This window comes from Vanessa cardui, chromosome Z (assembly GCF_905220365.1).
Source record: "Vanessa cardui chromosome Z, ilVanCard2.1, whole genome shotgun sequence".
NCBI classification, from domain to species: domain Eukaryota; kingdom Metazoa; phylum Arthropoda; class Insecta; order Lepidoptera; family Nymphalidae; genus Vanessa; species Vanessa cardui.
In genome coordinates, this window is record NC_061154.1 from 2853711 (window position 1) to 2879592 (window position 25882).

Here is a 25882-nt window from a genome sequence, read left to right on the forward strand (position 1 = left end):
TAGTCACAGTATAACCACAGAAGAAGTTAAAAATAAATAAAAAAGAGAACTATTGTCAGGAATCTTAAAAATAAATACTTACTTTAGTAGTAATTAACACGTCAAGAATAAAAAAAGAATTAAACATTTTAAGACACTAAAAAGAATTACCAACTATCTTAATATATATTAAGCCAATATGTGGAACATTATATCAAAGTACATCCAGCAACAATTAGATAATCAGATGTCCAATAAGACATATTATTATGTACATATAAATTAATGTGTCTACTGTACATGCAATCGTCATATATCAGAGGTATTATCATAGATTGGAATGTAGACATTAGCCATTTCTCTGGAAGACATATGCGCATCAGAATATTCAGAATAGCCAAATAATAAACGAGAATTTGAATGATTATTTTGCAATAAAATGAAAATTGCGTAAAACTCGGCCTACCGTACGTTTAGCCCGCCTGGTTAGGTACCGCCCACTCATCAGATATTCTACCGCTAAACAACAGTACGCAGTATTGTTGTGTTCCGGTTTGGACGGTGAGAGAGCCAGTGTGACTACAGGCACATAGCGTCTTATCTCCCAAGGTTGGTGGCACATTGACGATGTAAGGAATAGTTAATATTTCACACAGCGTCATTGTCTATGGGTGATGGTGATCACTTACCATCAGGTTGTCCATATGCTCGTTCGTCAAGCTACTCCATAAAAAAAATACGACGGTTTAGAAAGACTAAACGTCACTAGAAGAAAAAGTACGAATAACCCTTCAAGTATATTACTTACATAACTGTTTATCTACCACTATTTGTATAACTTCAGATCTATATACAACTTAGAGATTAAAGAACAAATACAATTTTTTTTAATTTTCGCCTTTTCTCTATGAATGATATATGACAAGCATACATATGTATGTCATATTCCTTTAGTATGACTGTATTGCCAAAATTCCTTGCGTAGTGAAAAGAATCTAACCGTAAAGTTGACGAGAGCGACTTCATTTTATGCTATGTACTGATAAATAGTTATAGATATATAGATAACATAGTTACAGATAGATCCGTCAAAATCTCTAAAAATAGTAATTATTAATAAAAAAAGGTTTCATGTTAATTTTATTCGATGCGCACATAGACGCGGATTAGTTGAGATTAGTAGAGAGTAGATTCCTAGAGATACAAAAATTGAATTAATTTGGAAAGCTCATTTACATTTAAATAATTAAATTTAAGATTATGTACAGCTGAATTAATGAATCCTTGTTAGTAATTAAATGGGAAAATAAACTTTTCCAATAATTATTATGTACATGCAGTTTTATTCGTTTCAATCTCATAAAAGTGAGCCAGTAATATACGAAAAAGGGAGCGAAGCTAATTTGTAAAGCGCTACTAGTTTACAGAAAAAAAAATACACCGAGGCATTTAAATTTCGAGCGACAAGTTAATAACCCAATAAAAACTTTCACAGCACCATTTGAAGGACCAGATACCAGAAAAAGTAGCAGACAGTTCGGAGGACCGCAGAGGTCTACAAAGTGCTCCTCATTAGAGAAAATAGGCGCCTCCGCGGTCCCCGTTCATCCTCTTACGGGTAATTTGCTTTTGTTTCTGCTTTTAATTTCCGTGTCAGTATTTACGTATTGTTCTTATTTTTCCGAGAGATACGAAATATGTTCTCCATTTTTTTTCCACCCGGTCTCCTTTCACGGTATCTCGGAGCAATGACCGCTGGTATTACCGCGATAAGTTTTATGCTTGCTTTCAAATGCCGATAGGGATTCGTCTTTTGTTATAAGAAAAAAAAATCAGAAGTGCTATTCGAAAAGATGTTCTTTTTAAGTTATAAGTTGGTGGATCAACATAGAAACATCGTTAATTTTTTTCTATAGAAAAAAAAAGTAAGGAAAAGTTGCGTCAAAGTTAAAATAAATATTATCTCCGAAATGAATAATGAAAATCTAATAAAATATTTTATAACTTCTGAAGTAACTTAATAATTAGCTGAAAGAAAAAAATATATATAAGAACATCCGAAAATGTATTACTGAGTATTAGTCGGCAGCTTTAAAAGGTACATGGAGTTGTTATTGTAGGAATGTCTTCATAAAGGCTCCGTATTTTTCTTGAAAGTTTCTTAATGGTAAGTAACGAGGGAGTTGTAAAAACCTTCATAACCATAACGTACGCATAACACTTCGAGGCATTCATTGGTACGTCAATTTTGGTAAACATTTATGTACACGAGTACTGTTTTAAACTGCTTGCTAATTCAATTTACAAAACACTTTAAAATAAATAACATAAGACGTTGTTTATTATAAGGATTCTATCGATTATTTATTATACAATCTTAAAACATTGCCTTTTCGTTCCAAAATTAATGTACATTCTACGTGCGAGCCCAATCTGGAAATATCCTAGTCTTACCAATCAAATCGATGCCACCCTTAAAAAAGCTTTAGAAAAAATTCTAAATTTATCTCTTGATGAATATTCTTGGACTCAAGCTACACTTCCCATTCCTTTTGGTGGCATCGACGTGAGAAAAATATCAAGTGTTGTCCTCCCGGCCTTTCTCTCTTCTGTACATAGCATTTCAGACCTTTGTTCAGAAATTTTAAAATCAAAATCTGTAAAAATCATGAATGTTACTGAGGCGATAGAGACCTGGAAGGTAAAGTGCCCTAATGATGATATCCCTAAGGAAGTTACAAAACAAAAACTTTGGGATTCTTCATTGGTTCACGCTACACTACACAGTTTGACACAAAATTTAACAAGTGCTCAAGACCGTGCCAGGCTTCTAGGGTTATCATCTAAAGAGTCTAGTCACTGGTTGAATTCATTACCCTCTAAAAATCTTGGGACACTTTTAGATAATGAATGTTTTCGCATATCGATTGGTCTCCGACTGGGAACACCTCTGTGTTCTGAACACAGATGCCCGTGTGGAAAGGAGGTAGACTCTTTCGGTTTACATGGTCTCTCTTGCCCAAGGAGTTCAGGTAGGCTTTTCCGCCACGGTTCTCTTAATGACATAATAAAAAGGGCTCTTGCCACCATCGACGTTCCTGCTCTTACTGAGCCTCGTGGAATTAGTCGTGATGATGGTAAGAGACCTGATGGATTAACATTGGTTCCCTGGGAACGAGGTCGGGCCCTTGTGTGGGACGCTACATGTGTTGACACGTTGGCCCCATCTCATATCCGAGAAACAATGTTAAGAGCCGGTGCCGCTGCGGAAAAAGCTGAAGACAAAAAAATAACTAAATATTCGTGTATTATGTCTAATTACTTTTTTGTTCCATTTGCTGTCGAAACGCTTGGCCCTTGGAGTAGTGGTGCAAAAAGCTTCATCAAAAGTATAACACCTCGCCTCATTGCCTCCACTGGTGACAGGAGGGCTGGTTCGTTTTTTGCCCAGAGGATCGGAATTGCGATTCAACGGGGAAATGCTGCTAGCATTCTTGCCACCATTCCACGCGGTCAAGATTTATACAGTAACTAGTTTTAGTTCATATTTGTATATATATATTTAAGCATTTAATGTTATTAATTCTTATGTTAATAAAGATTTTCTTTCGTAAATATAAATTATTGTGTATCTGATTAATCTCAGCTTTTCTTGCGCCCGCACCTATTTCCTCTCTGACTATTATAAGCTAAACTTATCTAAAATGATTTAATATGAATATGTATTACACTTTCCGCTAATCTGTAAATATACATTTAAATATTTTTAATAGTAAATTGCAATTAAAAATATATAAGGAATGTTAAAGGAAACAATGAAAAGTCGATTGAACACGTTTGGTATCAAGTTATGTGTAACACCAATCAAATAAGCTTGGAAGTGAACAATACCCATACTGTAGAAAATCACGTTGATAGGACTAAATTTTCGTTTCAATATTGGAAACACTTCTTGATTCTAGAAACAAATTTATTTATATTCGTCGTTCCATCCTTTTAATCACTTAGTCATCTCCATTTCCATTTAAAATTATCAAATATTAATCAAAGAAATTTAAGAAGTTCATGTACTTTACACTTGTACGGTCAATGAACCTTTTCGAAAATTTGGTCTTATGTGTCAAAACTAAAGTTCGAAATTTAAAAATTATACTCAATGAAAACTTAAATCGTAGATTATATATGTTTGATAAAACCGACATTGTAAATGCAAAAAAAACATCTCTGTTCGTCTGTTATGCTAACCCGTCTTTGATGTAGCCCAGAAAAGACAAAAGTTACTTTTTGATTTACTGAGATAAGTTTCCCTGTTTTGTTTTATTTTCGCCTGGATAACGTAGTGGGTAGTATATAAATTTAATTAATTGGTAATTAAATCATACATAAAAGCGCCTAGTAGTATGTATGTATACGCCTATATTATAATCATTATAGCAATAGTTTTTGTTGTAAATGACACTAATAAAACAACGATATCAAACATGTACATGTTACAAAAAGGTAGTATATTACAATAAAATAAAACTTACATCTATATTTTTATAAGAAAAAGTTATAAAAACAAAAAGGCTCGAATACACTTTCGCATTAAAATTCAAAGACGCCCTCATCCCACATAATATTATCCTCACCTAGTCATAAAAGCTTTATGGTGTGAGTATGTAAAACCGCTTTTTATCTCTCAGTTTTAGACTACAGATGCACGGGAATATTCACAGGTAAAAAATATAACTCGTTCACAAAACAGCCGAAATTTACGTGAGAATATATTTTGTATCAACTAAATAAAATTAGTGTATCACATAATATCCTGTCCTACTTATATTATAAATGCAAAAGTTTGTGAGGGTGTATGTATGTTTGTTACTCATTCACGAAAAAACTACTGAATGGATTTCGATTACAGTTACATAGGCAATACATCGGAATAACACAATAACATAGGTTACATATCAGTATAATACATAGACTACAATTTATAATTATTTTATGTGATTTGTGTGATTCGTAATATAACGAAACATATCAAATACCGGTGTGATGCAGGGCGGCTCACTAGTATTATATAGTAGTATTGGCAATTATGTCTAATATCGGGTCTTATTACGATAACTTCATTTTTCATTTTTTGACCAGAGAATGAGAAAAGCGTTTCAATGGAAAAATGCTGCTAGCATATATGCATCATTCCAAGTGTTCATGATCTGTATAGCTGCTATTTTTTATATACTTATTTAAGTTCTAATTCATAATCAATATTTAAGAAAAATTACAATATATTACAACCATAAAGAATAAATTACTTAGTGTCATTCTTAACGCTTTATATTTAATCGGTTATCTAATTAACGATGGTCACCTAATAAGTGATCTCTATTGCCTCATGGCTTTTCGTGATCAATGGCGGTAATCATTCTCAACAAAATCCATTTTATATATAATTTGTCTCCAAATACAGATACATTATAAACTGGCTGAAAATCCACTTATAAACATTGAAAGAAACATTGAAAAACGTATTTATTTTTATGTAACTGGTAGTAAACAAAACAGGTTCCATTCCATCGAATCAAATGCATGATTTCAAATTGAAAGATCGAATATAAAGATTACTGATTACCTGTAGTCCAGACTATCCTGCGCAAACTTACCAATTTAATATCTTAATAATTTATAAATTAACTATATGCATAAGTTACAAGGTACTTGCAAAGATAAAGTCTAGCATTGATCAGAGTGACAGGATTGCAATTTTAATCACTGACTTTTCAATAATAATAAAATAAAATTATCATCTAACAAGCTCCAATTTATATAGAGATTTGTTTGTTAAATAAAACAAAACAAGTCCAAGAGAAAGCCATACTACCAGATATCAACAAATCTCCTTCATTAAACTCATAATATTTGATGTGCATTGTTTAATAAGACAGGATCAACAGAATAAACGTACTGAAACAACGTACTGAAACAAAAAGTATGAATTCAACTATTTACATACGCCTGAATTGAATAAAGTAACAAAAGTCATGAAAGGGTGGCGAACTGTGTAACAACAAATATTTGGTTTCAGAAATCGATTTGTGGATGTGTTTGGAACTCTGCGGAAAAATTTTCCACGCGTTGGAGGTGTCTATGATAAAAATCTTTGCATAGAAAAACTATATGCAACTGAAAGTTTCAAACATAAAACAAAAATACTGACTCGTTTTAGTGACATTGGATACTGATGTTATATTATTTATTTTAAATAATAATCTGCCAAGTTAAAGTGTGCAAAATTTGTTGCAATACATTATTATTTATTTTCAAAACAGCTTATATTATTTATTTTTATATTTGGAAAGACCGACTTTAGCCTATTATAGATTATATATATATATATTGTTTATAACCAAATGATTTTTGATGTCCAATGAAATATAATTTAATACACGACGTTTAGATATTAAAGTTATTTATAATTTGATATCACTCAAATCAATCGCTTTTGTTATATATAAATGCATTAATTTGAAAATGAGAGAACACGATTAAAACAGGTGCGAAGCATTGTTGTATCGTGCACCATTATTCGTGATTCCTGAAAGGTATCAGTGTGTTTAATCGTAGATCTGGAACTCGACTGAATTAGGTCATCGTGAGATTTAACAAAATCCAACATCACTCACTTATTCCCTGATGATTTGGTCAGTTCTAAACTAATCGTATTATAAAATTCCGTAAATATTTTATTTGAATTTGGAACACACCTGTAAGAACTTTTTAATAGATTCTTTATTATCTGTTGTAATATAATTACAACTGTTACATTCAAGTAAGCTCCGACGAATACTTTCATCTTTTTACAACCATTATTAAATTTAAGGCTACCACTTCTAGTCATGAGATATATAAGTCAGTATAATTTTATAAAGTATCTAAATTCATAACACGAACTTTCGAACATTTTCCAATATATTTCTCTAGACATGTTATAGTCTAAGTACTTTCCGATTATTAAATCAAATGATACTCCGTAATCAAGTCACCCTTAAATTTATTTCAATCTAACACTACTCGAAACGAGACGAGATCGAATTATCTTTCTACTTCGATATTTTGCATATTAGAGTGGCTGGTTCTATAACGGTAATTGAAAGATTGATAGAATTTGATATTAGTTAGAATAGATTAATCAATCGTTACATTGGTTTCATATCAGACAAGGAATCTAAATTAATGTAGATAATCTATTAGGATTCTATTTTGTAAAAGTCATTATCATTTCGTAAAAATAACGTAAGTAAAGTAACAGCCTGTACATTTCGCACTGCTGAGATAAGGCCTCCTCTTCCATTAAGGAGAGGGTTTGGAACATATTTCACCACGCTGTTCCAATGCGGGTTGGTGGAATGCACATAAGGCAGAATTTCGATGAAATTAGACACATGCAAGATTCCTCACGATGTTTTCCTTTACCGCTAAGCATGAGATGAATTATGCACTAAATTAACACAAATTAAGCACATATATATAGTGGTGCTTGCCTGGATTTGAAACCGCAATCATCGGTTAAGATGCACGCTTTCTAACCACTGTGCCAACTCATCTCAAGCTTAGCGTAAATGGTTTTTTATTTAATTTCATATAGTTCATCAACTAGCAAATAGATTACTGTTGGGAATAGGTTTTCAACCCCATAGAGATTGTGACTGAAAGAAAAAATAAGTAACCACATTGTCAAAGCGTTACCAACATTAAGAACAAGAAACTATATCTTGTGCCTGTATTGTCAATGGCTGCGTTTCGCTCCAAGCCGGAAGAAACGATAAGTATATAAAATGAGATATAAAATGAGCTATTATCATTATTTAAAGTCCAATCCAGATAAGGTATTTCAGATTAAAACTTTCTGTATCTGAAACAAGCTGACCGAATAGCAACCAGATTGGTCAAGAAATCGAAAATCCCAAGAGAAATAATATTTCTTCAACTATCCCAAATGTCCGTACAAATATTGGATTTGAATACCAAGACCAGATTACTTATAATAAAAATGTGCAGTAATAAAAACAAAAACGTAAAAAAATATATGTATTATAAGATACATAAAGCAGAACTTCGGTAACAAGCCTTGTTGTGAAGTCTTGAATTAACTGCCTAATATCAGGAACGAACAATTTCTAATTATTTTTACCTTTACGTTTTACTAACACTCTGTTCTATGTATTTCATTACCACTGTATATATGAATACTAGTTTTTGATTGTTATTTTCTCATATAATTGTAGATATAAATAACAGTGTTATTAAAATATCAACCTAAACAATTATCAACATATTTTTTTAAATATTTTACTTTAACTGTGAAGTAAACATATGTATATTTTATGTCAGCTAATTCAGAGATTTACAAGATATAGTATAAATAAAGCTATGCAAATGAAGACGAGTAAATACATCTTAAACTGACTACTACTAATTCATTAACTACAGGTTCAACCAATTTTTAATATTAAAAATATATTTAAATATTTATCCATCGAGATTTATTTATTATTTAGGGAAAAGGATATTTTACATTACTCTCCAACGAACGAGGTGGAGCATGCAGGTTTTTTTTGTTATATCTCTACACTTTTTTCCGTGCCTTTGAGGCATATTATGTTTCATTTGCTTTTTTTTTTTTAATTTAATGTGTAAAAATGTTTTTAAACACTATTTTATTTATACTATAATTTTTCAAAGTAAAACAATTCTTTGTCTTTAATAAATCTTGGAAATATACGTCAATTCATTTTTGAGTTAAATATAGATTTTCTCTTGAAAAACTTGATTTATTTGGCCTTTAGCCAACTTCATATATATCATCAACCACAATATGAGTAAACGACGAACTTAAATGCATTCAATCCGCCGAGCTGGAAGGCTGGTGTGGACGCCTCATATGTCAAGGGACTTAGGTACTTAATTCTAGCAACACTACAAATTTGTCAGGATAGAGTCATTTTGTCATAGACTACTAAAATTGAGAACTATCAATAAATCTTGATGGTAAGGTTGCTGGTTTAATTTGTATTTGTGTTTCATGTTGACGTAGAACAATTCACGTAGTTATCCAATTACGTAAAAGAATAAAACGAATAAAATGTTCGAATAAAGAAAATAGAGTTTCTATGAACGAGTGGATAAAATAAATCTTAACAGTATATTGGTGGTTCAAGCCAGCATTAAAATTTTATAAGCTTAATTTATGTTTGTGCCTTAACTGAAATGGAGCAAGGGAAAGTGAGAGATAAGCTTTGAACTAATTAACAAATCTGTCTAATTTTCTTGATAGTAGAGTCTTGTGAGAGCTCTTCTGCGTACTACCCAGTCATACTTTACCTAACAGTGTAACGGTTTGAAGGATGAATAAGCCCAGTGGCTCAATAGGCTCTTATACCTGTTGTATTTGACCTAACCTTTTTTTAGGTCAGTGGTGGATTAGCTATATACATATGTAATTATTTATATTTCTAAAATCAATCAGTAGCCATAATTAAATATCAGGTGCGACTTCTTGCTCAACCAACAGAGATACAAAGCTCTTAATTTTAACCTTTTGAAAAATAAACAAAACTTTAAAACAAGTAGAAGTTCAGTACGAAAAATATTTCAATGATGAAGTATTTAAAAGAAAGAAAGAAATGTTTAATAGGACACGAGACACAATAAAAATAATAAAAAAGAAATACAACAAAAATAAAAAAAAAACATATGAACTAATTATGACTACTAACTTAATCTACAAAAAAACAATGATAATTATCGTACCCTAAAATATATAGTTTTATTTAGAAAATTTTATAGAAAAAAAAAAGTAAATATAAATTATACTTCAACAATGGGTTTGCGTAATTCAACTTTAATACTCTTCAGTCAAATATCCTCGTAGAAAATTATAACGTATAAATCAAAATTAGCGCGCAAATCAGTACAAACGATATAAGTGAAAAAAATCTGAAGTCATCATTAATGGTATACGTTTCCAACATTGACTTTGAAAAATAAATCTTATTACCTTCACCACAGCAGCTACTTTGATAATAATAATTAAACTGTTACGACAATTAAAAATTTCATCAGCTTCAATATTATGGATGACACTATAAGAGTACTTATATGATGAGGAAATCGCTTAAATTGAATAAATTAATATTAACGAATAACCTTTATCATTGTTCTAATGTAAGTAATTATTTAAAAAGCCAGTGTATAAACGTTACGAAATTCATTCGTGGCAGCATTTGGATCACATTCAAACCCATCTCATCACACGAAATTCACGGAACGATGTAAAATTTTGCGAAATTAGATGGTATTACTTTTATAAGCGGACGTAGTAAAAATGGAATGAATTGAATTAGTTTTAACATATCATTCTGTAAAGTGAGAAGAAGTTCTACTAGTGCATGTTCTACTGCTGGGCTGCTTTAGAGCCAATTTCACGAGGAAGTATGGTATACAGTGGACATCATAGCACCAAAAGTACCTATATTTAAAAAAAAATTACAGCATGTTGCAAAACATTATAATGACTATAAATTACAGTGTAATAACGCAGATGAATTTTCCTCATTTTAAAAGATTATATAAAACATACTGTTGCCCTGCTGCTTTGCTCGCGTGGAATTTGAATATATTCACAAATTAATAAAAAATATTACGTTAATTTAAGATTATTTTGTATACAACGTTTCTGATTCGACATTAGGTGCGCTAGAACCACCAGACACTGGAGTTCTATAAAGAGTTTTAACCTATTTCATCACCTAAAGGTAGAATTAAATTCAAGGACGGACAAAAACCTTCAAAGATCTTCTTTTACCAATTAAGTAACAATTATATGTTTATTAAATAAGTAACATCTGACTGCCTCATTGGTTCAGTGGCTAGCTTATAGCCGAATTTGATTGAGTCAAATAAAGTTATTGTGTTTTAGTAACAAATTGAAAATTTGTACACTCTTGTGCTAGAAAACACGAATAGCCTTAGGGCCTATACGTAAGTAATATCTTGGTTCCCAACGTTGGTGGCGCATTGGTCATATAAGAAATGGTGAATATTTCTTAATGATTATGACAGGTGATAAAAACGCCAATGTCTTGCGGTGATTTACCATTATGTGGCACATTTGTCAGTACGCCTACCAATTTCGTACAAAAAAAGTCTATCCTGACCGAAACCTGTCGAAGGAACAAAAATATATAAAAGTATTATTTCTTTATAGATGTGATATATAATATTATAACTAATCTACATATTACATTTAGATTATAAAGGAAATCCTGATCTGTTAATGTCTCATACTCTATGTAAGGCTAGCTCTACATTTTTTTGGCACCGAATCGAATCCATTTTTTTTAATTCATACTTTTTGTTAAAACCCTGTATTTTTAAGTGGAGAAAAAATTGCCGATCTTGCTGATAACGGTTAAACATATTGATAGAACAAAAGCTTTCATTATATTTTTTTACAAAACAACAGCCAAGTTTTTAAGCGCTACTCAATTTAAAGTTGCCGTTTAATCTAGTGCTATCACTATCGTTTTACGTTTGAGGGACAGAGACAAAACGAGACTTTAAGTCTACAGCGTTCGAAAACTTGGCCGTAAGCCTATCAAGTAATTATTTTGATAGATTCTGATATTATGGCCTTGGGATGAATAAGTAAATGGGTCTCAAATTTTGATTTACATTCTAGATAGTATAAGAATAAATATTTTATACGAGTATTTTTACATTTTTTAATACGACCTTACTTTTAACAAAAAACGTTTATTTCTAGTACGCGCTTGAGAAGATTAAACTCCTAAATATATAGAGTAAATAATTTAAAATAAAATATTATTTTTATGATTTAGTTCTATACCTTAACAAATACATTGAGATATTTGAATAAATAAACTTGCGAAAATACACGGGAAATATTCGCATTCGAATAGTATGGGTCCATAAAACACCAACAATAGTCAATACATCTGAGTCCTATTGCTGAGTTAAGGCTTCCATTCCCTTTGAGGAGAAGGCTTGTAACATATTCCACCACGTTTTTCCAATGCTGGTTAGTGAACTACACATGTGAAAGAATTTCTATGAAATTGGACACTTGCAGGTTTCCTCAAGACGTCTTCCTTCACCGCCGAGCATTAAATGAATTATAAACAACAATTAAGCACATGAATGTTCAGTGGTTCTTTGCCTGGGTTGTTGCCTGGGGTGCTCCACTGGGCCTTCTCGGCTACCAATAAATCGATTGGCGAATATTTACGTTTCCAATGAAACGTAATAAAACTTACGAAATAAAATCCTTTATATACGTAGGTAAAATATTAATTAAATTATGATACGACATCAAATTATAAAGTTATCTCTTAATATAATACGTTAATATATGTAGCTATGCTATAAGGCTCATAAACAAAAATACATGCGAAAATAAGTTATTACTTCTAAGGCTTTTCAACTAATCAAGGAAAGTCGGAGGAAATTTGAAACTTTTGACGTCTCATTCATCAAATCAACCTTGCCTTTTGGGTCTCGAGTGGAAATCAAGGGAATAATACAATTAAATTATATTACGGGATCGTAACACTCCTTAGGTAAACCATAAAAATGTTGGTTATATTAATATGAGTCAGAAACAAAGTTTTATATTTGTAATGCATTATTAAAATAATTACGACATTTTTTATTTGTAGCATTATAATGTTATATCAATACTATTGATATACAAATAATAATTAAAAAATACCTTTGCATGCGGTCGTAATTTATGAAGTAGCTTTTTTTAATTCTCAATTGTTAATAGCTTAGGCTTAATGTTAATAAGTCTTAAAAAATACATATTTTATACAAAAATATGTTTAAAAATTATATAAACTTCCTTAATATATTCATTCTTCATATGAAATTTCATCAAATTCGGTTCAAATGAGTGAACTTGAACGAGCAATATACAGATTTACTTTCGAATTTATGACATTAGTATAGATTATACATTTGCAATACAATGTACAATTGATAACTCGTGACTCGCGTGACTGATAAATCGTTATCAACTATAGAACTTAGCCGTTCGTAGTTCTAATTTGGAGTAAATATCAATTATGGCATAGTCACCCACTAAGGATGTGGATGGGAATGTACTGGAAACTTTCAGGTAAGTCTCGCGACTGTACGAAGTTTCAACTCAAATTGGATGAATGGCTTAAACGATGATTATATGCATTTGACGTAAACATTTAACAATGGTCCACAAGTATATATTAATTTAAATTAAAAAATACACACACACACACACACACACACACACACACAAACACACGCACGCATAAAGAGAGTACATGTTTTCAAACTTTTATTTTAAATAACTAATTCAATCATCTTTTTGCAGATAAATTAATATTTTTATGTACATTCGAAGCATTCAATGTACGAAATCATATACATCATAATGGACTATTACGAAAATACGATCGATTATTATTAAAAAGTTTCGTACCGATAAATCAATTATTTATGAAGTCTTAGAATAACATTCTATTGGCGGAACCGACGAGATGAAAGTTCTGCGTTCGTATCTACATTAAATCATTTTGCCTTCAATTATAAGTCATCAGTGTAATTATGGTTACCAGAGGCAATAAGTTAAAACTTCTTATTGCTGGATGCGAATTGGATCAGCTAAATTACCATAACATTGAACTATTTAAACAATTACGTTAAAGCGTTAAGTACTGAAATGGTTGTTTTAACTGTATATGTATACATATTAAAGCAGTTGTCCAGCCTGACTTTGACTTCAACAACAACGCATAGTTATATCTCTGGAATGTACAAAGATCAAAATTAAAACATGGTTTATTTATAACGTTAGTATCTGTTAAGAAACTTCTTTTGGGAACTTCAATTCTAAGGAGCGAAATGGGAGCCTTTAATTTCGTAAATTCCTAAATATTATGTAAATTGTAAAGCTGAATTTATATGTCTTTAAAATACTAAGATTACTTGGACCGAAAACAGATCAGGTGCAGAACGAATGGCTTTACGTGCTTTGTTAGCAGGCCTTGATTATTTGGCAAAAAACTTAACAACTGTTTATAGGCCCAACTTGGTTATATGGACTGATCTATGGACGTATATCTGCCACAGGACTAATGATGCAATCGAGTATTTTGTATACGAATAATCCACAATCAACAATAATATATGCGTAACATAAATAATATTCAAATCATTTCCGATGTATGAATACAATGTGAATTATAACGCCAGCAACAACTATTTACCTAGAATATTACGACGTGACGTATTAACAGTTCTCTTTAACACAAAACGATATTCACACGCGTGCAATTATTGCCCGAATTCAATGATCATAACACATTATACTAAACTCAATTTGAATTAATATAAGTTATTTTATCACTGAATATAGCACTATATAGCGAAGACCTGTGCGATAATATTCATTTACATGTTTTTACTTGGGTTTTGTCCATATCTGGATAGGTGCCACCGAGTCATAAGATATTCTACAGCTATAAAGCAATAGGTACTAATTATGGTTGTATCCCGATGTGAAGCAAGCTCAAAGGACTTAGTTTCCAAGATTGGTGCATCGGCGTTGAAAGTGTAACGGACTATACTATATACATGAGAATGAATGTGATTGATTTAATACATTTTTTTTAAAGTATGTTGTAGAGCAACTATCCAGGTTCAATATAAGTCGTCGGTGAACCATATAAAGCACGTATTAAAATGTAATCAAAATTGGTCGCGTTGTTTTGGAGATATTAAAAACATGCATACATACATACATACACACATAAATACATATACGGAAACATAAAAACATACATAGAGATTACATTGCATAGTAATTGAATACATATACATGTAATAAATAAGGATGATAAAAGGAATGGCATTATAATAAACATACTTTTTTTAATATACATTATTGTGGATAACGTTCGTGTAATAAATAATATGTTTCATGTATTGATTTTAACGTTAGACCGCGCCGAATGTCATACTCATCGCCAGGCATATATAGGGGCTATGATGCCCAGCGACTCGGTGCAATTTGAACGCGCGGAGCGACGCGCTCGCTGCACCGGCCGCGTGCAATAATACAAATTATTATTACAAATGACGGTATGGCAGGCCGTCATATAAATGAATGTTCTCAATGAGACATCATATATATTATATAAAATTTAATAATGATATCAATATGATATAAAACGGTTTGATGGTGGCCGTATTGAAAATATTTAATTGCAAATACGTATGTACGGGGCGATACATACTGATGTCAGAGGTTTACCTCAATGACTATTAATTATGGAATATACTATATTGAAGAGTTTACTCTTCTTGTAAAACTGTGTCGATCGACGGACGCAAGTTCGTAAAGCGGTCGTTCTAAGAAATCTATAAATATTGTCAGTAAACAGATTGCATACAAGCATTGTTTTGGTACGATCACAGGTTTGCTGTGATGATTGACGAACATAAGTTCGTGTAACAATTAAAATCTAAACTCTTCAATGTAAAACTGTGTCGATCGACGGACGCAAGTTCGTAAAGCGGTCGTTTTAAAAACTCTATAAATATTATCAGACATATGCATAAAAGCATACTTATTGGTACGATCACAAAGACGATGATCTATTTGTTTTAAGATTATTATTGTTTAATAACAAAACCTTTATAATATATTTGTATTGTGCACATGCATAATGATCGCGCACGAATACTGTACTGCATATACTCTGGTGGATTCTTGATGATTCGACGCTTGGTTTGAGGCTGTGCGGCTTGATCGCTGCATTAGTGTCCCTCGTGGCGATGTCGTCTTGAATTTGCTTCGGTGATACAGTTGCGGGGTTTGAGGTTACTGTATAACGTCTTCGGCGATACGGTAGTGTCCCCCCTTCTGTTGCCGAGGAGGCTGCCTATGTGAGATGGTTTCGGGGTTCGAGGTTACTGTATAACGATATGGTAATATCCCTCACTCTGTCTTACTGGGTTGCTAGAGTAGTGTATGTACTATGTGGTACTGAGCTATGGCTGGTTGACGTTACGATGGCGTTGTTGATGTCTTTCATCAATCGGTAGTACCAGTATCACGACCGAATGCTGCAGGGCGTTGCGGAGGCTGTAATAAGCTGAAGTGATACGTTCATGCAGTGACGGGCTCAAATAATGGATTTCATCCAGGCTGCAATAACTATATACACAATCATGGCGCACTAATCGTTTTATACGAGAAGTGTCGTTTGTAGCAAAATGTTCGTCCTTTTAGGGACGCCCCTTTAGTTTAGTGTTAAGAATATCATACGAGACATGAAGTAGGACACCTAATTTAGTTATAAGTCTGCATATCACATTGAAATTGATTATCACATGCAATTAATGATCTGTGCTTTGTGCTGGTTTGGGTAAACTAGTATCGGGTGTGTGCCTGTTGTAGGTTGAAGTTAAGTTTTATATCCACTTTAGGTTTAAGTAAAACGAAATATGTGAAGCGTATAATAGGTTTATAAGCTAGTTAAGGAAACGTACGGTTTAGATATAAGTCTTAGTTTTAAGTTTTAGTTATAAGAGAGTACGGCGATAACGATCACAAAACTATACAGTTATGATGTATATTCATACTTTATAATCTACTACGGTAGAAAATATAACAAATTGTGTTATATTCACTCGTATGATTCCTACGCGGTAATCTATGAGTTTCATCGAATTTTATTCCACTATGTTTGGAATTATTACGTATTATATATATACGATATAACAACACTCTGCGTTAGTGGATATTTGAACGAAATACGTATTCCTTACATTAGGCCGCCTGACAGTGCGCTTGAACTGGTATGAGAGACAGTGATTTGATGCTGTGATAATCCAGGGTTGAACCCATGGCTACAGTTTTCCTCAGCGATAACTGGTTTACTATTTATGAGACTTTGATCCTCACATTGATTATTATTTTTGTGGCATTGGCTACTCTTTATACACCTCAGTTACGACTGTGAAAACTACCGAACCACGGTTTAGTTTATAAGTAAGACTATGAGTCTTCTATACACCTCAGCTACGGCTGTGATATCTGCTGGACTACGGTCTAGTTTATTAATAAGACAATAATATTTTATACACCGCAGTTACGACTGTGAAAACTACCGAACCACGGTTTAGTTTATTAGTAAGACTATGAGTCTCCTATACACCTCAGCTACGGCTGTGATATCTGCTGGACTACGGTCTAGTTTATTAATAAGACAATAATATTTTATACACCGCAGTTACGACTGTGCAAACTACCGAACCACGGTTTAGTTTATTAGTAAGACTATGAGTCTTCTATACACCTCAGCTACGTCTATGATACCTGTTGGACTTTAGTTCCACTTTATACGTATATTATTTTACAAAGTGTGTGCGCACTATAAAAGTGCACGTCCCATGTTCGAGGAAGGTTCGCCGATCAATGGTTGGAATCTACTGTTGATGGCGGGCGCGGGGCCAATTCAACCTCCCCCCCACTTTTATATTTTTCAAAATTAGTTAAATATAAAATGATGGGTTGGAGCGACATCCTTCAGCTACTCGTAAGAGGTGCTAAAGGAAATGGGACCGGAATCTCATACATCTGATTATTTATTATTTTTTTTAATTAAACAAATTATTATTATAACACGTATTTAAATGATTAACCTAGTTTTATTTGACTCCGCTATAGTCGATTGAGCATGTGATCTCTGACGCTCTAAAAGAACACGGTTATTACGCATACATAACGTATATTGGGTCCAAACCATCTAGACGAAATCACGAGCCAAAACGCAATTTAAAATAAAAACGTAAAATTATATATTAATACTTTAGGTAGGGATTAGTTACAAAAGGAATATGTAATGCCGATGTTTTTGGACGGTGGTGACCACTTACCAATACATAGCATTTGCTTTACCAAGTTACATCATAAGACAACAGAACACTGTACAACAAATGATAACTAAAGCTAAAAGTAAAATTAGAAGTAGAAAAGTAGGATCGTCTGTTGCATAGATATTCGTCTAATGATAAATGTTTAAAAATGAATTTATAAATAAAATAGTCAAAATGATTAACAAAATTTCTTGATAGCGGTGTCGATGTTAAACTGTAATGGCGCACCAAATTAATAAGTTGGCGAATAGACTAAGCTCTTGAACATTCGCGGTTGAGATTAGGTTGTTGCTTTATGTGAATATGGCTTATTTTATATATTTGAGTTCCTTCAACCTCAAACTTCGAGTACTGTTCGATTGAAGAAAGTCTTATTCGTATGCTCAAAAGTTTGCTTAGAGCACATTCATGTGTACAACAGCATATGATAAAAATAATGATTTTGGTGTTACACACATTGAGAATAAAACGATTGGCTTTTATTGCGACAAAATCATTAACGACCCAAAACATAAGACATCTTAGATCCTATGAATGTCATCTCTATCAATCATCAATCAGAAAAGCATTGCATTTTCTCAATTTTTCTACTATTTGTATAATAGGGTGACATTATGTCTTAAATCAATTTATTACGAGAAAATAAATATCAATCATTAATTTGAAACTTGATGACTGTGCTTAAAAATGCGTCAGAACATGTTTAAGACTAGAATAAATGTCTCCAAGTATCAAAACTGAATCGAATGTACAGCGCAATTATTCGGTGTGCTACAAATGTGTTTATGAGATAGCTTTACTATTGTGATTGGATACTCACTCAACCGTGATAGTTTGAAAGCGTCTGCGGTGTTAATAACATCGACGTAAGCCTGAAGTTCCAACCGACGGCTGCTAATATTCTGATTATGAACAGTCATGGCATATTTGAATACATTCTGTATTTCATCCGTGTTTTGGTCGAATATTGCACCTGCGAACAAAATAATAGTGAATCAGTAGCTATTATAAGATGATCTGAGTGTTAAGTGCTTAACAAATGCTGGTTGTTGTTTGTGGGATTTTGTTGTAATTGCTTTGTATTCAGAACGCAGTATGGAGTAATATTAAAATTGCACCTGAATTATAATTTTTGGAAATTCAGAAAATATAACATATATAAATTATAAATTACATCATGTAAGAACAAAAACAAGTCACATATTTTTAATAAGTTAATCATTTAAAATAAAAGTGAAGAAATAGAAAAAGCGAAGACGACGAGTACAGTCAGTTATGTGCTGCACTAGTCGCCCTCGCTACACCAGCTCACAAAATGCCTCTTCACTCCTCATTTTAAAGCACCCAGGTTATAAGCGGAGGTAAACACGTTTGCTGGGGAGTTCCATTTTTTGAACAAAGACAAGAGTTGCCAAATATATTCGTGCTCGATAAGATCGAAGTTAGGTGGTGACATCACGAGCCAGCACGCATAGATTTGTGAACTGATAAAACATTGACAATGTAAATCTTTAAGATCAGTCTGCGCAAGAGATACTTATTCTATAAGATCAACTAATTCACCTGCAGTTTCTATTCTCTTTCCCTTTACAAATACACAGGGAAATGACACAGATTCAACGACGCAAATCGCAGCCCAGTTTTAAACCCCAATCTATTATTGAGAATTTCTGAAAAATGCACATTAACATTTTTATAGTAGTTAAGAATTAGACTGGCAAAATTATCATATATTCGAAACAAAAATGTTTTAAATTTTTAAGTCCAAAATTGCACATTATCTTACGTTTAAATTAGCGAATTCTCTTACAGTCCCAAGTTTGCTATCTCCGGCATTCGTTCGTATTGTTTACTATTTAATATTAAAATTACTCTTTAAAATAATGTCGCTGTTCCTATCTTGCATATTTTTTTAATAAAGTTGACGGTAATATTTTTTGTTTTGTCATTTGTTGCGTTATTTTAAGGGTTTCAAAATTAATTGCGAGATATGTAAAATATAACAACTTTAGCTGAGATGGTCCAGTGGTTAGAACGCGTGCATCTTAATCGATTATTTCGGGTTCAAACCCAGGCAAACACCACTATATATATGTGCTTAATTTGTGTTTATAATTCATCTCGTACTCGGCAATGAAGGAAAACATCGTGAAGAAACCTGCATGTGTCTAATTTCATCGAAATTCTACCACGTGTGTATTCCACCAACTCACATTGGAATATGTTCCAAACCCTCTCCTTAATGGAAGAGGATGCCTTAGCACAGCAGTGGGTAATTTACAGGCTATTACTTTACTTTACTTTTAACAACGCTAACTTTTATAGGATATTGTTTTGGATTCTATCAATACGTTAATATTGTAAATTAGTCAAATATTAAAATCAACAGCCTTAACGACTCTAGTACATTTTATTAATAAAAAAAACTACTTTGTTGGCATTCCTCTCGGATTATTTTATTTTTGATCGCGAGGTGCGCACTCGCAACAACATTACCTAAGACCTCTAAAAACCTGTAAAATCTAATATAAGTCTAATAACAGCTTTAATTTAGAGAACACATCTATGTTTATTTGACCAATCAGAGCCTTACACCATTGACTATTCATGTTAAAGATGCTGTTTGTGAATATTTTAAATTATAGTTATTAATTTTGATCTTTTAATAGGTATTTAATGTAGTATGCGTCTACATAATTTTTTATCTAAACTAATCTATTAACAATAATAATGATTTGCGATTTATGGGCCCCGTTAGCTAAACTTCTCCACGGCATAATATACTAATATAGAAATATTAATGAGCGAAAGGACTCAAGTTCGTTGATGAACATTTAACATGATCGTACAGTTGATATCGTTATCATCATTATCACTGTATTACATAGTATAAAAAAGTTGCTTACTGCTGCCTGCCCCTATTTATGCTTAGATCTTAAAAATTACGCAACGGATTTTGACGCGATTTTTCAATAGATAGAGTGATTCAATGGGAATATTTTTGAAAATATTTCAGAAGAAATATTTAAGAAAAATTCTGTAGTATATTTAGAACCAGCATTGCACACGTGTGAAGCCAGGGTGGATCGTTAGTAGTAGAATAACAAAATAAATATTCTGCCCATTAAACGTTTTGTGCACATTGAAGCATACCAATAAGCAATTTATAAAGGGTGTTACTGAATTCAACCATGGTGTCATGGATAATTTAATTTCACCCTTAATCAATTATATTGTGCAAGTAATGACATAGAAATTGATGTGATGTAGTTTTTATTGTTTTATGTTGTCCTTAAACAAATCGGTTTATAGTAGTTATTCGAAAATTGGTTAGTTAATAAAATATGGAGAAGGCATATTATTCAATACAAGATCATACAGACGGTAAAAAAGCTTGGAGTTAATACTTATTGACTTCCAAGCAGGATATATTACATACATATAAACTTCACTGATTGTGTATTTAAATTTTGAAAAAGAGTAACTACAGAGTTTCTTGCAGTTTTTTCGGGTAGAATCAACTTTCCAAACCGGTGGTAGCTTCAGTTAACCCTTCGGGTGCCTGGTGGGTCTGATAGACCCACCTTCAAAAAATCAACGATAACTTTGAAATTTTTGTAGCAAACCCGCTGCACTCCCGAGTAGCTTCGCGATATAAACTAAAGGCTATTTTGACTACTCTCCCGCTGTCCACAACGTACACCCATCCGAACAACACGTATTTTGTGTGCGCTCGGGTCTCAGGGACCCGACCAGGCACGCGGCGTAACTTTTAATCTTTAAGCTATTATTTTTGTTTTGTCTCTTTTATTTACATTGGGTGGTAATTTATTTATCGAAAAAATATTGATGCAGTTATAATGACTGGGCGATTAATAAATGATGAAATTCGCCAAGCTTTAGGGAGAAATTTTGAAGAAAATGAAGATCAGGATGTAGTTATTGATGAAAGTGAAGATGAGTCAGATACATAATTCTGATGTTGACAAGGAAGAAGTAAAAGTCTATAACGAACCAAATAACAGGAATAATATGTATACAACCATCAAAAGTGATTTATATGTCCCAGCCATTAAGTAATTTTGGTCACAGATCAATATATAAAGGCCTTGATTATTGTTTCTGGATTCTCAACACTACTGGCATAAACGCAATGTTAATGCAAACGTTATTCATATGTTAAACAATTCGAATACTAGAAGGAACTTTATAAAAAAATGGGCATAGTATTGACTGCTCTACATCAGACTGAACGACGTAATTATTGTAAGATGCAAAATTTTATCTTACTTTACGTAAGAGAATCAGCTCTCATTTAGGGGAACCCTCAGAGCCACCCAAAAAACATAATGCTGGTACGAAAAAGCGTTGTTATGTATGTCCTAACCAAAAAGATCACAAGTCTAAATACATCTATGTGTCTTGCACAAGTCATATTTGCTTGGAACACGCAATTTTTGATTGTGAAAATTGTCACATAAATACAGATTAGTTACAAGCAATACCTTTGTTTCTTTTATATCAAAATATAAAAGTTTGTAAGTTGATTAATTAGTGCCTTAAATTAATGTAAAGTTTGATTGTTGACCTCAGTTAAAAATTATTACGTAAAATTAGAGACTTTTTAATTTTTTTAATATCACTTTGTAGAAGAACTTTAGTTTAATTTTATTTTTCATTCATATAGCTAAACAGCTCTAAAATAAATATAAACACATTATTTGGCGTTCTGACTAATAAAATAAGCAAAACGAGCATTTTGTTACCGGGTCCCACAGACCCACCAGGCACGCCATGTAAGTTTTACCCACCAGGCACCCGAAGGGTTAATATAGTTGTTAAATGACGCTTGAAAAAGCCTATTTGAATAAAGTATATTTTGATTTTGATTGATCATTTATGTTGTCACTTCGATATAATGTAATATGCTATGGATCAGAAAAGTTTTTAGTCAATTCGTCATAGCATTAAAGATTTCGGGATCCAGACCAAATCTTTTTCGAATTCTAAAAGATCGAAATAGTTATGGAATTTAGCAGTGTTAAGCTCACATGTATCGGAAACAATGTAAAGCTGTTCATCCTAAGACCTGATCTCTGTGGTCGGGTTGAATTGCAAGATTTAAGAGAATATAGAATGCACGTGTTTTTGCTCACACAATTAATACCCTCTAAACCCGAGCTTAGTTAAGTAATCTCTGAGACTGGTCACTGTAGCTGAAGGAAGACTGTGTTTATAATGAAATACGATTAAAACTAATGATATTATAATCCCCGTGTGTGTGATGCTTAAAACATATGGGTGTACTAGTTGTTGTACGCGGATTTGTTCGTGTTTTAGGGCTTAGTTGTATAAGATTAGGTTACTTCATCATTTATTAACAATTCACAAGTAACACTCAAGATATCTCAATTTAAGTAACAATGGATTTATTTATATAAATTGATTGATTAGAAATTAGTTTTACTACAGATATAAAATATATATTTGTGTGTGTGTGTGTGTGTGTGTGTGTGTGTGTGTGTGTATGTGTTCGTGTATGGGGTTTATAGTTCTCTCTTTTGTTATGTATAATCAATCTCATTACGATTTAATTAAGAATGTAAATTTGTATTTTTTCGTATGTCACATGATAAAGTGATAGATTTTTTATTTGGTCCATTCGTAACAAAATTTTACGAAAAGATATAGCAACGAAAGATTTCAATAATATTTTAAAGAAGTTACACACTTAAATTGAATAAACGGTGCGATAAATATTAAATTTCATACCGATATTTCGAAGGAACGTGTTCAAATGAAACAATTTGGTGGAGAAATCGCGTTACCACGTAAAATACTTCATTGGACATCTTTATCGGTCTGAGAGAGCCAGCCCGTATTCTTGGATGTCATCGGCTAATATACGATCGCTGACCGAAACTTTTATCTGAATCGCTCGACCATAGTTCGCTAGTTCCTAAGGAAGACTGTGCACGATACGACTGGAAGATTTCTTTTATATAAAAAGGTGATAGAACTGTTAGATTGTGAAAGAGGTTGTATATAAATAGCGGCGAAGAGAGAGGAACATCAAAAAACTTATGTTTTAGTCTGGACAAAACAGTTTTTTTTAAATTGTAATTGTAAATGTTGTATATACTTCTCGCTTCCCCAAGCTTACTTTCATTTGGAGGAGCAAGTTCTAGACTTATTCTACCAGGTAGTTCTAATGTAGGTTTGTAGATACATATATGGCTGATTATCAAAATCCTTAGTCTAATCTAACAGCTACGTTTACCAATCTCGAATCCACTATATAACCGCTGGGCTATCAAGGTGTGTGTTATATTTAATGCTATCAGCATACTGTTCTGATAACTCTCACTAAAATTAAATTTGATTTAATGAATAATAAAGCTATTAACAAATCATTCAACTCTCTTAAATTTGTAATAATAACAAGTTAATATCCCGTTAGTGTGTGCAGACCCTAATTTATTTCCGTACTGGTGACTTCTTTACGTGGTCACACTATCCTTATGTCTTTTTTTACTTCCGTTTGAACATTATGCCGTAAGAGCCATTCCGGAGCTCCATTCTCTGTAATATTTCTTCCATTTGCTACGTCATTTCTTTCGATATCACGTCGAAATGTTACATTCCGGTTTATAGGAATTCAACTTCGAATGTTACCACAGTCTTAACTGATTTCGGTAATTGTTTCGCAACGGAGCGTTTAGTGAAGGAAAAACGTTAATGACCTTTGAACGAACTAAATGGTTTTCTTGCCAGAGTCGATTGTTTTATTGGCACCGTTTTGTTTTCGTGTATTTTTATTTCGTTTCGAGAGTCTCGTCTGCGTTCTTAATGTCCTACTTAATATATTATACGTTCGTATATGTCATGTTTGAATTTAAATTTTTATATATTACTCGTTCCCAAACGTTCTCGAATTTTAAGTCAGGTTTTAGGCATAAAAGTAACCTTGTTTATGTTCTTTCTTGAAGTTCTAACTGGCTTCATATCCAATTCTATCAAATATAGTTCAATTGTTTGGCTGTGAAAGACAAACAGATATATAACTTACTAAGTATTCATTATAATAGTATAGACAGGTATTCCAGTTTACACAGTGCTCATATTTTATTTGACATTTCTACAAATTTCCACCTATTGTGGAGGTCAAGAAACAAAATACAATATGTAAAATGATTAACATACATACATTACAACACATTAAAACGTACTTAGAAAACGGTTCGTAACCAATACCAAAGGTTTATTAAACGTTTTTTTTAATTGCAACCTACCACGTTCAAATTTCATTTCTCGTCTCGTTTTCAACGAATAGCCAAATGACATACGATTAACTCAAGTGTTACATAGCTTTTGTCAGATGGCTTATAATAAATACAACATTATTTTTTTACAGTACCGGACAGAATTTTTACTTTTATTGTCAATAACCAATAACAAAAAAAGTTTATTTCGTAAAAGATTGATGAAGATTCATAACTAAGGCTGCAATCAATAATCATAATAGTACTGCAATTTTAATAGGAGACGTTGCTTTTCCAAATAAACGTAGACGTTAAAAATTGTAGGCTATTATGATACCAGCATAATATGTACATAACATTTGGAAAAGGGTGGAAACAATTAATAGATATCTAAAGGGTTATAAATATAAATCGCTATCTTACATGTGTAAATAGTACACACATACAAAAAGTGTAAATTTATTTGTGTGTGTGTGTGTGTGTGTGTGTGTTTGTGTGTGTGTGTGAGAAAGAGAGAGAGAGAGCGAGCGACAACAAGACAGCCGAAACATTTTATAAGAAAAAAAATCTACAATTTTGACAATTAACAGATGTCTCATGAATATTTCTGTTTTACTTATTTACATACCCTTTTTGTTTCCTATATAAGT

At 32.4% G+C, this 25882-nt stretch overlaps 1 protein-coding gene across 1 annotated transcript in view; it reads right to left on the reverse strand.

Moving 5' to 3' along the window:
• Positions 1–25882, reverse strand: part of LOC124543049 (glutamate receptor 1-like) — a 146222-nt gene that overhangs the window by 84930 nt on the left and 35410 nt on the right. The window contains exon 2 of the mRNA XM_047121065.1: positions 18791–18943. Within this exon, the coding sequence (XP_046977021.1) occupies positions 18791–18943 (153 nt within the window). The remainder of the gene's footprint in view (positions 1–18790; positions 18944–25882) is intronic.